We start from the raw sequence: 12,762 nt of genomic DNA on the forward strand, positions 1-12,762 counted from the left end.
TATTGTTATGTGTTTTTATGTTATGTGTTTTTATGTTATGTGTTTTTTATTACTATAAAAAATTAGATAAAAATCAACAGAGGAATAAATTTTTTTTTAATCAACAGGAAAAAAGGGAAATCTGAATAAACTATGGGCTTTATTTAACACATCAATATTGTTTGATTAGTTGTAACAAAAAGAAATGTACCATACTAATGTTACTGATAGGGGAAACTGGGGGTGGGTGGGGAGAAGGGTATATGGACACACTCTGCTCTGTCTGCTCAATTTTTCTGTAATTCTAAAGCTGTTGTAAAAATAGAATCGATTAATAAAATATAATAATAATGAGTGCTACACCAAGGTTTGCTGGGCTGTGAGCAGGAGGAGGTGAAAGGGGTGGTAACCCAGCTGCTGGGACAGACAGGGCTGCAAACTGCGGTGAGCACTTGGGATACTCCAGAGCTAGTTGTGGAACCAGACAACATGGGAAGCTGGAGACAGCATGTCAGATGCGGCAGCATGTTGCAGGCACTGTGCTTCGGAAGGCCTTGCCACGGGAACTGCTTAGTAGTTCAGGGGAAGGAGAAAAAGAAGACAGTGAAAACACTGCTGTCACTCATGCAAACCTTGAAGCCCCATGATAACTTCCTCTGCAGCAGTGCCTCACCTTTCTGCTTGTGCGCGCATGTTCACACGCGCATGTGCACACATACACACACAGTCTCTCTCAACTGGGATGCACACCAGAGGGGGCACACTGCCTTCCCATGCCACCTCCTCCATCTCCACCTACGCACAGCCTCAGCCCGAGCCTCCCCTACTGGTTCCCCAGGCCCCATAGCTTCCTGCATGATCACTACCCTGGTCTCCTGATGCGGGCTCCATTATTACTCCATTTCCTCCATGAGTTCTGAAAAGTAAGGTCTCAAAAGATCCTTTGATAGTTTCCTTCTTTCAGTGCTCCCATTGAAGCCCTGCATCTGTGAGTAAAATAAACCTCCCTTGCCTATGTGACACTTAAGTTGTAGCATATCTGGGCTTCTTTTAAAGCATTATAATCTTGAGAGAACTTGTTTAACTTCATTGTAAATTAGGTTCTCCTGTAAAATAGACACAATAATAGTACCTGTTGTGAGGGTTAGTTTAATTGATATATGTAACATGCTTAGAACAAGGCTTAGTATATAGTAAATCCTCAGTAAATGTTAACTATTGTCATATTATTAGTAATGGGATCAAGTGGCCCATATGTTACATCAAAGGATGAAAGGACTATTATCAGGGCTGTATTTTGAAAAGTTGTCACATTGCAGGCCTGCTCCTCAGGGGAGCTTTGCTGTCCACTGTTTAGTATGTGAGCTTTTCAGGGTCATGAAGCTTTTTGAGCCTCCATTTCCCTGTCTTTAAAATAGTGAGTTAGAGGCTGTATTCTTATATTTTAATTCATTGACTCTCAAGGTGTGTTCTAGGACCCCTAGGAAGTTCTCAAGAACCTTTCGAGGGTCCATCAGGTCAAAACTATTTTCATAATAGTATGAAGATGTTCCTTGCCCTTTATACCCTCATACTCTAAAGAATGTACAGTAGAGTTTTCCAGAGGCTACACAATACATATTATCACAACAGTTTGAAAGCAAAAACTGATATGAGAATCCAGCTGTCTCCTATTAAGCCATGCATTAAAGAGACTGGCATTCTCTCACTTCACTTTTTAAAAGTTTTTTTAATTAAAATATATTTATGTTAACACATAAGGGTTTTTAATTATTTTTAAATGAATAAAATTTAAATGTTCTCAGTTTTAATTTCTAACATGGCAAATATCAGTAGATATAATCTACATAAACAAAAGCTTTTCGGGGTCCTCAATAATTTTTAGAGTGTAAATTAGAAACGCCAGTCTAGTTCATTTGACTGGAAGGGAATTCTAGCCCCCCAATCTCTTGGGAAAAGGAAGTCCTGTGTGCACCCACCCTACCTTTCAGCTTTCTCCCTTTTCTGTCATCTTTTCTGTCTGCTCTGTGTTCTTCATCTTCAGATACTCTGAAACCCTCTTCTTTCTTCCAAGCCACAGTTTTTTAATTTGTGAATCTCAGTATAATTTTCATTCACTGACCATGAACTTTCTTACCTCCCCCTCTATTAGTTGTTGGTTTCCCGACTATCTTAGTTTTCTTTTTGCCCTGTACCTGTTCTTTTCTTCTATAATATCTTCTCCCTTTTCCTGTCATTTTTAACTCCCTCAAGTTGTTTGTTTGCCCTTTACAGTATCTCTCGTCCTCCTTGATTTGTTTCTGAACATTCTAACACTCCTACCTCGTCTTAATTTCTGATACTTACACCCAACTCTATTCTTCAGTCAATTAATCCGTTTAATAAATATTGTAAGCACAGGTATATACTATTACCTTTGCTTGCCACTGGAGCTACAGAAACAAGAGACATGATCCCTGTTCTCCTGGAGCTTATAGGGTACACATGATGGTCATTTAGGCTAGAGCTGGGGACAATTATAAGGTATTTGTCCAGAGAGCCACTTTACGCCCACTGAGGGCAGCCTTGAAAGGATCGTGGAAATCATTAGTAGCAGCAGCAACCATTTATTGCATGTCTACTATGTATTAGGTATTTTACTTACATTTTCTCATTTAGTTCTCATAGCAACTCTGTGAATTAGGTATGTTTAGCCCTACTCTGCAGATGGAAAAACTAAGACTTATAGAGGATAAGTAACTTGGTTGTGGTCGTAGAGCTAGGAAGTATCAGTATTAAGATTTCTTTTTCTGTCTAGTTACATCAGCCCAGAAGGAACGGTGTCCTGGCAGGAGGTGGTGATATAGTGGGAGAAACTCCAGAGCCTGTTGTGGAAATAGAGAGTGTGTGAACTTAGAAATGCTATGTCAGAGCAGAGCACCTGAGCTGGGGCAGCCACCAAAGGATCTTGTCCCAAGAGCTTTGTTGCCGCTGAGGTTAGAACTCATTGAAAGGAATGCCTGTCGGGGTAGAGAAGCTCTAACAGGAGCCATCAGGGATGTCTGCCTAAGGTTGCTAAAGGACTGCCTGAGGCTTACCTGGGAAGGGCAGGAGTGACACACGCCAGAGAACCCGCTAACCTGTCTATCATTTCTTTGGCAGAGTGACGTCAGAATCAAGTTCGAGCACAACGGGGAGAGGCGGTAAGTCTGCCTTCTGATGAGTGGTTGTGTTCATGTTTGCTGCATTTCTTAGAAAGCGTTCAGCTTGTGGAAGCCGTTGCCCTGGAGTGATTCCTGTGGGGTCACTGGCTGGGGAATGGGGTTGATAGGGCATAAAGGGGAAAGTTTCACCCTTGGTTTGGCCTACTGCTTGAACCTTGTTTCTGGTCTTAAAATTGGAAGCCATTTCAACTGCTAATGTTTTACTCTTCTGCTCTTATTTTGCTACTGTGAGATCCACCATTGTGCTAGGGGAGGAAGTCAGGACCCCAGCTCTACTGAGTCATGGCTTCCAGACACACTGACACTGTGCCAGCCATGGGCATCAGAGGGAGATGAGGATTCTCCTGTTACGTGGTGCCATTCCTATCCCTGGTAGAGTGTCCCTGGTTTTGTCCACATCAGGGGTCAGGTTGGTGAATTGGAAGTTTTTCTTTAAAATGTCTTGGGACTTCCCTGGTGGCGCAGTGGTTAAGAAGCCACCTGCCAGTGCAGGGGACACGGGTTTGAGCCCTGGTCTGGGAAGATCCCACATGCTGCGGAGCAACTAAGCCCGTGCGCCACAACTGCTGAGCCTGTGCTCTAGAGCCTGCGAGCTGCAACTACTGAAGCCTGCGCACCTAGAGCCCGTGCTCTGCAACAAGAGAAGCCACCACAATGAGAAGCCTGCACACCACAACGAAGAGTAGCCCTGCTCGCTACAACGAGAGGAGGCCCGTGCGCAGCAATGAAGACCCAACTCAGCGGAAAAAGAAAAAAAAAGTTTAAAATGTCTCTAGGTCATGGAAAGCTGCATCAAGTCCCTCAGTTGTGAAAGATTTCAGTTCATTTGAGGACATAGAAAGGGAGTTTTCAGTCTGCATTCTGTATTTTACCTTGTTAGGGAAGTGAAAGTAATGTTACAAAACCCTTGTATCCTTTTCTCCATTGTCAGTATTTAGTTTTTTGTAGGAAGTCAAGGTAGAAGTTCTCAGTGGGGAAAAATGACTCCACCGAATTTCTCAAGTTATTTTAAGGAAAACCTTTAAGAAAGCATACAGAACTCTGGTCAGGGGATATTTGAGACCCTGTGTGTGCATGTATGTGGCACAAGCATGCTTTTCAATATCTGTTTTCCCCCTCTGCCTTTCTCTCCCATTGATAACTGCCCCGCCCTTTTTCCTTTGCTTTGAGCATTTGGAGAGGCAAAGAGCATACCCATCAGGATAAGATCCACCTACTTTAGGAGTCCCACCAGGACCTTAGTGCCTTCAAATGCTCTTGTACTGGTAGTTCTCTACTGCTGGCATCTTTCAGCCCACTTTGAAACTAGCTCTGGAGGAGATCCTTGGCTGCTGTTTTCCCTTAAAAAAATACATTCGGAAGCCTGCAAGTTTGTCAGAGGTTGCCGGATGGAAACATTGTACAAAGAGTGGTCTGCAGAGCCAGGGTTCTGCTGCCGCCATGCGAATTCTAGGGCTGTTCCAGGGCCGGAGGGAAGAAGGTCTTCTGAGCTCTGTCCCCAGCTGTTTGTCCTATGACCTGCCAGTAGCATGGAACTTAAATTGTCACTTTATTGTTGCTCCTTTTCACACTTCTGATCTGACTGGGTTTTGGATGGATTGCCAAACTTGGAGCAGCAGAGGGTTTTCAGAAGTATGAAGATAGGAAATCAAAAGCTCAGTTGTGTTGGAGCCTAATTACACAGTACGCTCTCCTGAATTTCTGTTCCGTAAGTGGTATGCAGTTACAGTGAGCAGACTTACACTGAGAAAGTGTATGTGTTTAGTTTCAGAGATGCTGCCAGATCGAAACCACAAATATTTAAGGTGGTCAGGCTTTTGAAGCCCTGAGCGGCAGTGTTGGTATCAAGGTTTTGAAAACTGCATTCTCTTTTTATGGAGCTGTTTTGGGGAGCCATGGCATGGTTGTGTACTGTGTGTGGAATTGAGGACTTTATAAAGTCCTAGTTTTGGTGCGGGGAAGCCAAGTTCAAGCTGCTCTGTGCCAGACAGCTCTGGTTTCGTGTATTTCATGTCTTAGGATTTTGTAGAAACTGTTATTGTGGGCTTTCTTTACTTTTTACAGGGAATATGGACAGTATCTACCTAAATGTTGTAGGCCCTTATAGAATAAGAATTTACAGAAAAGAGGAAAGTAGTGACTTTTCCCATTCGTCATTGCCAGGTATCCATTCTGGTGGGCTGACTTTCCCTTTGCTTTGGAAGGGTGGGCATCAGACTTCTACCCGTCCTCTCTCTTAGCCTCAGGAGGGCAGAAGAGGACTGTTGATTAGGATCTCCTTTCCTTCGTGTCTGAACACTGGTGGGGATGGTTGTCCTGGGTGTTAGACCCCTCTTTGAAGTACTGGCCTAAACATGTCTGTTATTCAAGCTGGCAGCAGCAGCTTAGATCTTACCAAACCTGGGAGTGCTGGTTTCTGATCTTGACCAGACTTCTGGGCTGCTTTTGGGGGTTTTGAATGGCTCATCACCAGGCCAAATGCAGGAAAATTTATCTCTGAGCCTGATGTTTTTCTAACTGTGCTAGAGACATCCTGGTATTTTATTCAGAAAGGCTGGCCCCGGGAACTTCCCTGGTGGCGCAGTGGTTAAGAATCTGCCTGCCAAGGCACGGGACATGGGTTCGATCCCTGGTCCAGGAAGATCCCACATGCTGCAGAGCAACTAAGGCTGTGTGCCACAACTACTGAGCCTGCGCTCTAGAGCCTGTGAGCCACAACGGCTGAGCCTGCGAGCCACAACTGCTGAGCCCGCATGCTGCAACTACTGAAGCCCGTAGGTCTGGAGCTGTGCTCCACAGTAAGAGAAGCCACCACAACGAGAAGCCTGTGCACTGCAAGGAAGAGTAGCCCCTGCTTGCCACAGCTAGAGAAAGCCCACATGCAGCAGCGAAGACCCAACGCAGCCAAAAAAATTAATTTAAAAAATTGATTAAAAAAAAAAAAGGTTGGCCCCTTTTGAATTAATAGAAAGGTATTCTCTCAAAAGAATCCAGGGGCTTCCCTGGTGGCGCAGTGGTTGAGAGTCCGCCTGCCGATGCAGGGGACAAGGGTTCATGCCCCGGTCCGGGAAGATCCCACATGCCGCGGAGCGGCTGGGCCCGTGAGCCATGGCCGCTGAGCCTGCACGTCCGGAGCCTGTGCTCCGCAACGGGAGAGGCCACAACAGTGAGAGGCCCGCATATCGCAAAAAAAAAAAAAAAAAAAGAATCCAGAAAACACTTGTATCTAGATAACCCATATCTAGATCGCACCTAATTATTGCTTGGGACAGTTGATTTGAGGGAAAAATAAGGATTACAATATGGATGGATTTCCTGGTGGATATAAATTAACACATTCAGCAGTATAATTTCCAAAAATGAAAGGTAGTGATGGATGAAGGAAAAGTTATAGAGAAATTATCTTCCTGAGATGTTACGCTTTGTGTGAAGGATAGATTATGGTTTACAGTAATATCCTATCAATGTTGTTCAGTAGAACTTTCTGCTGTAATGGAAAGGTTCTACAGTAATCCCTTGGTAGCCGAGGGAATTGGTTCCAGGACCCCCTGTGGAGTTTGCTCCTTGGATGGTCAAGTCTCTTATGTAAAATGGTGCAGTCTTTGCATGTAACCTATGTACATCTTCGTGTATACTTTAAATCATCTCTAGATTACTTATAATACCTAATACAATGTAAATGCCATGTAAATAGTTGACAGCATGTGGCAAATTCAAGTTTTGCTTTTTGGAACTTTCTGGAATTTTTTTCAGATATTTTTGATCTGCAGATATGGACCTGTGGATATGGAGGGCCGATTTATAGCAGTGTTCTCCAGTATACTAGGCACTTGCCACATGTATCTAGTGAGCACTTGCAATGTGGCTAGTGGGACTGAAAGAGCCAATTCTAAAATTTAATTTGAATTTAAATAGCCACATGTGGCTAGTGGCTACCATATTGAACAGCGCAGTTCTAGATGATAACAGCTTTTACGGTGCCCACTGATTTCAGCCAGCCAGATTTCATTAAAATCCAATGGCTTACCTATCAAATTACCCATGACATTTTTCACAGAACTAGAACAAATAATCCTAAAATTTATGTGGAATCATAAAAGACTTAAGAATTGCCAAAGCAATCCTGAGGAAAAAGAACAAAGCAAGAGGCATACCCCTCCCAGACTTCAGGCAATACTACAAAGCTACAGTAATCAAAACAGTGTGGTATTGGCACAAAAACAGACATTTGGATCAATGGAACACACAATAGAGAGCCCAGCAATAAACCCACATTACCTGCCATCAATTAATCTTTGACAAAGGAGGCAAGAATATACAATGGAGAAAAGACAGTCTCTTCAGCAAGTGATGTTGGGAAAGCTGGACAGCCACGTGTAAATCAATGAAGTTAGAACACATCCTTACACCGTACACAAAAATAAACTCAAAATGGCTTGAAGGCTTAAATATAAGACATGACACCATAAAACTCCTAGAAGAGAACATAGGCAAAACATTCTCTGACATAAATCATACTGTTTTCTTAGGTCAGTCTGCCAAGGCAAGAGAAATAAAAGCAAAAATAAACAAATGAGACCTAATCAAACTTAACAGGCTTTTGCACAGCAAAAGAAACCATAAACAAAACGAAAAGACATCCTATGGACTGGGAGAAAATATTTGCAAATTGATGCAACTGACAAGGGCTTAATTTCCAAAATATACAAACAGCTCATACAACTCAATAACAAAGAAACAAAGAGCCCAATCGAAAAATGGGCAGAAGACCTAGATAGACATTTCTCCATAGAAGACATATAGGTTGCCAACAGGCACATGAAAAGATGCTCAACATCGCTAACTGTTAGAGAAGTGCAAATCAAAACTACAATGAGGTATCACCTCACACTGGTCAGAATGGCCATCATTACAGAGTCTATAAATAACTAATGCTGGAAAGGGTGTGGAGAAAAGGCAACCCTCCTACACTGTTGATGGGAATGGAAATTGGTGCAGCCACTATGGAAAACAGTATGGAGATTCCTCAAAAAACTAAAAGTAAAGTTGCCATATGATCCAGCAGTCCCACTCTTGGGCATATATCCAGACAAAACTATAATTCACAAGATACATGCACCCCTATGTTCATAGCAGCACTATTTACAATAGCCAAGACATGGAAACAACCTAAATGTCCATTGACAGATGAATGGATAAAGAGGACGTGATACATACATACAATGGAATACTACTCAGCCATAAAAAAGAACGAAATAATGCCATTTGCAGCAACATGGATGGAACTAAAGATTATCATACTAAGTGAAGTAAGTCAGAAAGAGAAAGATAGGACTTCCCTGGTGGCACAGTGGTTAAGAATCCGCCTGCCAATGCAGGGGACATGGGTTTGAGCCCTGGTCTGGGAAGATCCCACATGCTGTGGAGCAACTAAGCCCATGCACCACAACTACTGAGCCTATGCTCTAGAGCCTGCAAGCCACAACTACTGAGCCCATGTGCCACAACTACTGAAGCCTGCGCTCCTGGAGCCCGTGCTCTGCAACAAGAGAAGCCACTGTAATGAGAAGCCCGTGCACTGCAAGGAAGAGTAGCCCCTGATCACCGCAACTAGAGGAAGCCCGCATGCGGCAACGAAGAACCAACACAACCAAAAATAAGTAAATAAATAAATTTATTTATTTAAAAAAAGAGAAAGACAAATACCATATGATATCACGTATATGTGGAATCTAAAATATGACACAAATGAACTTGTCTATGAAACAGAAACAGACTCGCAGACGTAGAGAACAGACTTGTGGTTGCCAGCGGGGAAGGGGGTGGGGGAGGGATGGATTGGGAGTTTGGGATTAGCAGATGCAAACTATTATATATAGAATGGATAAACAAGATCCTACCGTATAGCACAGGGAATTATATCCAGTATCCTATGATAAACCATAATGGAAAAGAATATGAAAAAGAATGCATGTATACGTATAACTGAATCACTTTGCTATACAGGAGAAATTAATATAACATTGTAAAATCAACTATACTTCAATAAAATAAATTTTTTAAAAAATGGCTTAGATCCCTCTTTCCTGTGGCTTATTGCTTCTTCCTCTGGTTATACCACTTCCCACTCTGGGGGAGCAGGGAGTATATGAAAGAACCACACACTTCTTTCTGTCAGTATGGAGGAGGGCAAGAACTATAGAGGCTGATGGCTGAGTTCTGCTAGTCCGCCACACACTAGTCAGATTTCATCTGAGTCTAGACATGCTAACAGATTAAGGTGGTTTTAATATACATTTTCCCCTATCACATTAAGCATCTTTTCATGTGTTTATTAGCCATTCATCATATCCTTTGCTTGTGTTTCTATTGGATTGTCTTTTTCTTATTGATTTTTGCAAGTATTTTCTCCAAGTTTGGTATTTCTTTTTAACTTTTTTTTTTTAAAGAAGATGTTGGGGGTAGGAGTTTATTAATTTATTTATTTTTGCTGTGTTGGGTCTTCATTTCTGTGCAAGGGCTTTCTCTAGTTGTGGCAAGCGGGGGCCACTCTTCATCGCGGTGCGCGGGCCTCTCACTATCGCGGCCTCTCTTGCTGCGGAGCACAGGCTCCAGATGCGCAGGCTCAGTAGTTGTGGCTCACGGGCCTAGTTGCTCCACGGCAGGTGGGATCCTCCCAGACCAGGGCTCGAACCCACGTCCCCTGCATTAGCAGGCAGATTCTCAACCACTGCACCATCAGGGAAACCCTCTTTTTAACTTTGTTGATGGTTTATTTTCCCATCAAAAGCTTAAATTTTTGTTGTCAAACTTGTCTTCTTCCTTTTTGTCTTCTCTATTTTATGTAATGCTTAGGAAGACCTTCCCTACTCTAATATTTTTTTCAATCCTGTATTTTCTTTATATATATATATATATGTATGTATGTATATAATATATATGGGTTTCTGATACTGTCTTCTGTTTATCTCTGCTTTTTTAAAAAAATATTTATGTGGTTGCGTGGGGTCTTAGTTGCGGCAGGCGGGCTCCTTAGTTGTGGCTCATGGGCTCCTTAGTTGCAGCACATGGACTCCTTAGTTGTGACATGCGAACTCTTAGTTGCGAAAGGCATGTGAGATCTAGTTTCCTGACCAGGGATCGAACCCGGGCCCCCTGCATTGGGAGTGTGGAGTCTTATCCACTGCGCCACCAGGGAAGTCCCTCTTTGCTTATTTTTGTTTTAATTATTTAAGTTTTACAGTGTTGGGTTGGTCCCATATAAAATTGCCACTTTATATGCAAAAATTGTTGACTACCTCCAGTATCATATAGTTAAACCTAATGCATTAATTAAAGCTTTTTATTAAAAAAATTTCAAGCACACACAAAAATAGAATGATACTCAACCCCCAAGGACCTGTCACCCAGCTTCAACATTATCAACATTTTGCCAACCTTGTTTCATCTATCCCCACTTGTAAATTTTGCTGTGACATTCAATGACAAATCATTTTAAGACCTCTTTGAACATGTTCTTACTCTACCATCTATTTATAGAAATTGTTCTTTGAACTGACCTAGAGAGTCTCTCTAGAAGAGCATCAATATCAACACTACTTACGTGCACACATGTGTCACTGGTTAAGAAAACTGATCAGGCATATAACCAACTCAAGGGGAATTCCTGTGACTATGGCCGGAAATGTCAGTTCTGAGGATAATCAGCATTGAGATTACTGTGGCATCTCAAAAATGAACAATGGAAGAGACCTTTCAAGTCCTGGAGTTGAGTCGTTTAGGGGTTAAGACCATGTTTTCAGGACTGCTGCTCCAATCCCCAGGTTTTCTTCCTAACAGGAATATTTGAAGCATAGTTTTTAAATCCAGGTATCCTCCTACGATACTGCACTGTCATTGACCGAAAGAGCTGAGATGAAGTGGAAGAACGATGGCTGAGGTTAAGTACTGCTCATAGGTACTATTGACAAACCTGAGAGATGCTCAGAAGAAGGGTGAAAAGATAAAGCTAGATGTAAGAGAAGAAAAAAATACAGAGAAAGGCAAGCTGCATGAAAAATAAAAAGAGAATTCTATGTTGAAAAGAAAAGGCAGATAACACTCAGGAGCCATAGCTTCTAAACCCTGCATTTAAAATATACAGCTAACCATGATTTCTGTTCCTTTTCAGAATTATAGCATTCAGCCGGCCTGTAAGATATGAAGATGTGGAGCACAAGGTGACGACAGTGTTTGGGCAGCCTCTTGATCTACATTACATGAACAATGAGGTAGGAAAGATGGATGGTGTGCGGGCAAGGGAGGCACAGCTGCCTACCATTTTCTCTCTGTTTAACTGAGGATTTCCTAGTTTGTTCCTTTAATGTCATCTTCAGGTTTTCATTTTCTGGAGCCTCTTTTCTTAATTCCAGTAATTCTGCGATTTCCCTTTTTTATTACATGGGAGGTTCCCTGGCTGTGTCCACTCCCTCTGCTCATTCAGTGCTGGTAGCTCTAATACTCCATGGTGGAATCAGGTACGGGATTAGGGTCAGGGCTTATACTGTCTCCTTTACATTTTGTAGGTTATCTTTTTCCTTCCAGCACAGCCTTAGTAGCAGAGGGTTCAGTAGGGCTGGGGAGGTGTGGAAAACTGGTGGGTAGATCCTCTGTTGACAGGCATAAATGCTGGATTCTTCTCTCAGAGTTTAACTTCTGATTGTAGCTGGTTCCAAATGTTAGCACCTACTCTAATGATTTCTTTAACTCTTAGTCCTCCTAACCCTGCCCAACAGCCATTTTATTTATTCATACTTTGAACATCACCCAGGAAGGAATTCTTTTGAATGTCAGTTACTTGGCTGCTTTCCCAGCTCCAAGGAACGCACTAGAGCCTGCAGTCTGCTTAGGCTGGTGCTTTGCATTAGTCTGAAAGGCACTGTGTTTGGGCCCAGTAAGGAGCCTGCACCTTGAGGGAACTGAGTTGGGGGGCAAGACAGGAAAGCTGGGCAACCTCATGGCTCTTTGAGAGTCAGGTCCCTACTTTGTAGTTTTTCTTTTTAAATTTTTTTTTTATTATTTTTTTTATTTTTGGCTGGGTTGGGTCTTAGTAGCTGTGTGGTCTTTCTCTAATTTCGGTGAGCAGGGGCTACTCTTTGTTGTGGTGCGCGGTCTTCTCATTGCAGTGGCTTCTCGTTGCAGAGCATGGGCTCTAGGCACATGGGCTTCAGTAATTGTGGCATGTGGGCTCAGTAGTTGTGGCTTGCGGGCTCCAGAGCACAGGCTCAGTAGTTGTGGGGCACGGGCTTAGTTGCTCCACAGCATGTGGGATCTTCCCGGACCAGGGCTTGAACCCATGTCCCCTGCATTGGCAGGCAGATTCTTAACCACTGCGCCACCAGGGAAGCCCCCTTACTTTGTAGTTTTCTTTTATTGGTTGAAAAGTTAAGAATTTCCTCTACTTTGGGGCTTACATCTGTCGGGGATGAGATTTGTTGGCAAAAACTCTGTGGTCCTCTTCATATAAAATGTACAACCACAACTGGATATATGCACTGCCAAATAGCTAACAAAAATAACACCCTCTGATGTTTGCTTTTTG

General features: G+C 42.8%; 1 protein-coding gene across 4 annotated transcripts in view; it reads left to right on the plus strand.

Annotated features, from left to right (window-relative positions):
• Positions 1-12,762, plus strand: part of MAP3K3 (mitogen-activated protein kinase kinase kinase 3) — a 63,452-nt gene that overhangs the window by 16,495 nt on the left and 34,195 nt on the right. For all 4 annotated transcript variants that reach the window (XM_060081347.1, XM_060081350.1, XM_060081351.1 and 1 more), the window contains 2 exons: positions 3,121-3,161; positions 11,353-11,452. In XM_060081347.1, the coding sequence (XP_059937330.1) occupies positions 3,121-3,161; positions 11,353-11,452 (141 nt within the window). The remainder of the gene's footprint in view (positions 1-3,120; positions 3,162-11,352; positions 11,453-12,762) is intronic.

The sequence above is a fragment of the Mesoplodon densirostris genome, chromosome 18, assembly GCF_025265405.1.
Source record: "Mesoplodon densirostris isolate mMesDen1 chromosome 18, mMesDen1 primary haplotype, whole genome shotgun sequence".
NCBI classification, from domain to species: domain Eukaryota; kingdom Metazoa; phylum Chordata; class Mammalia; order Artiodactyla; family Ziphiidae; genus Mesoplodon; species Mesoplodon densirostris.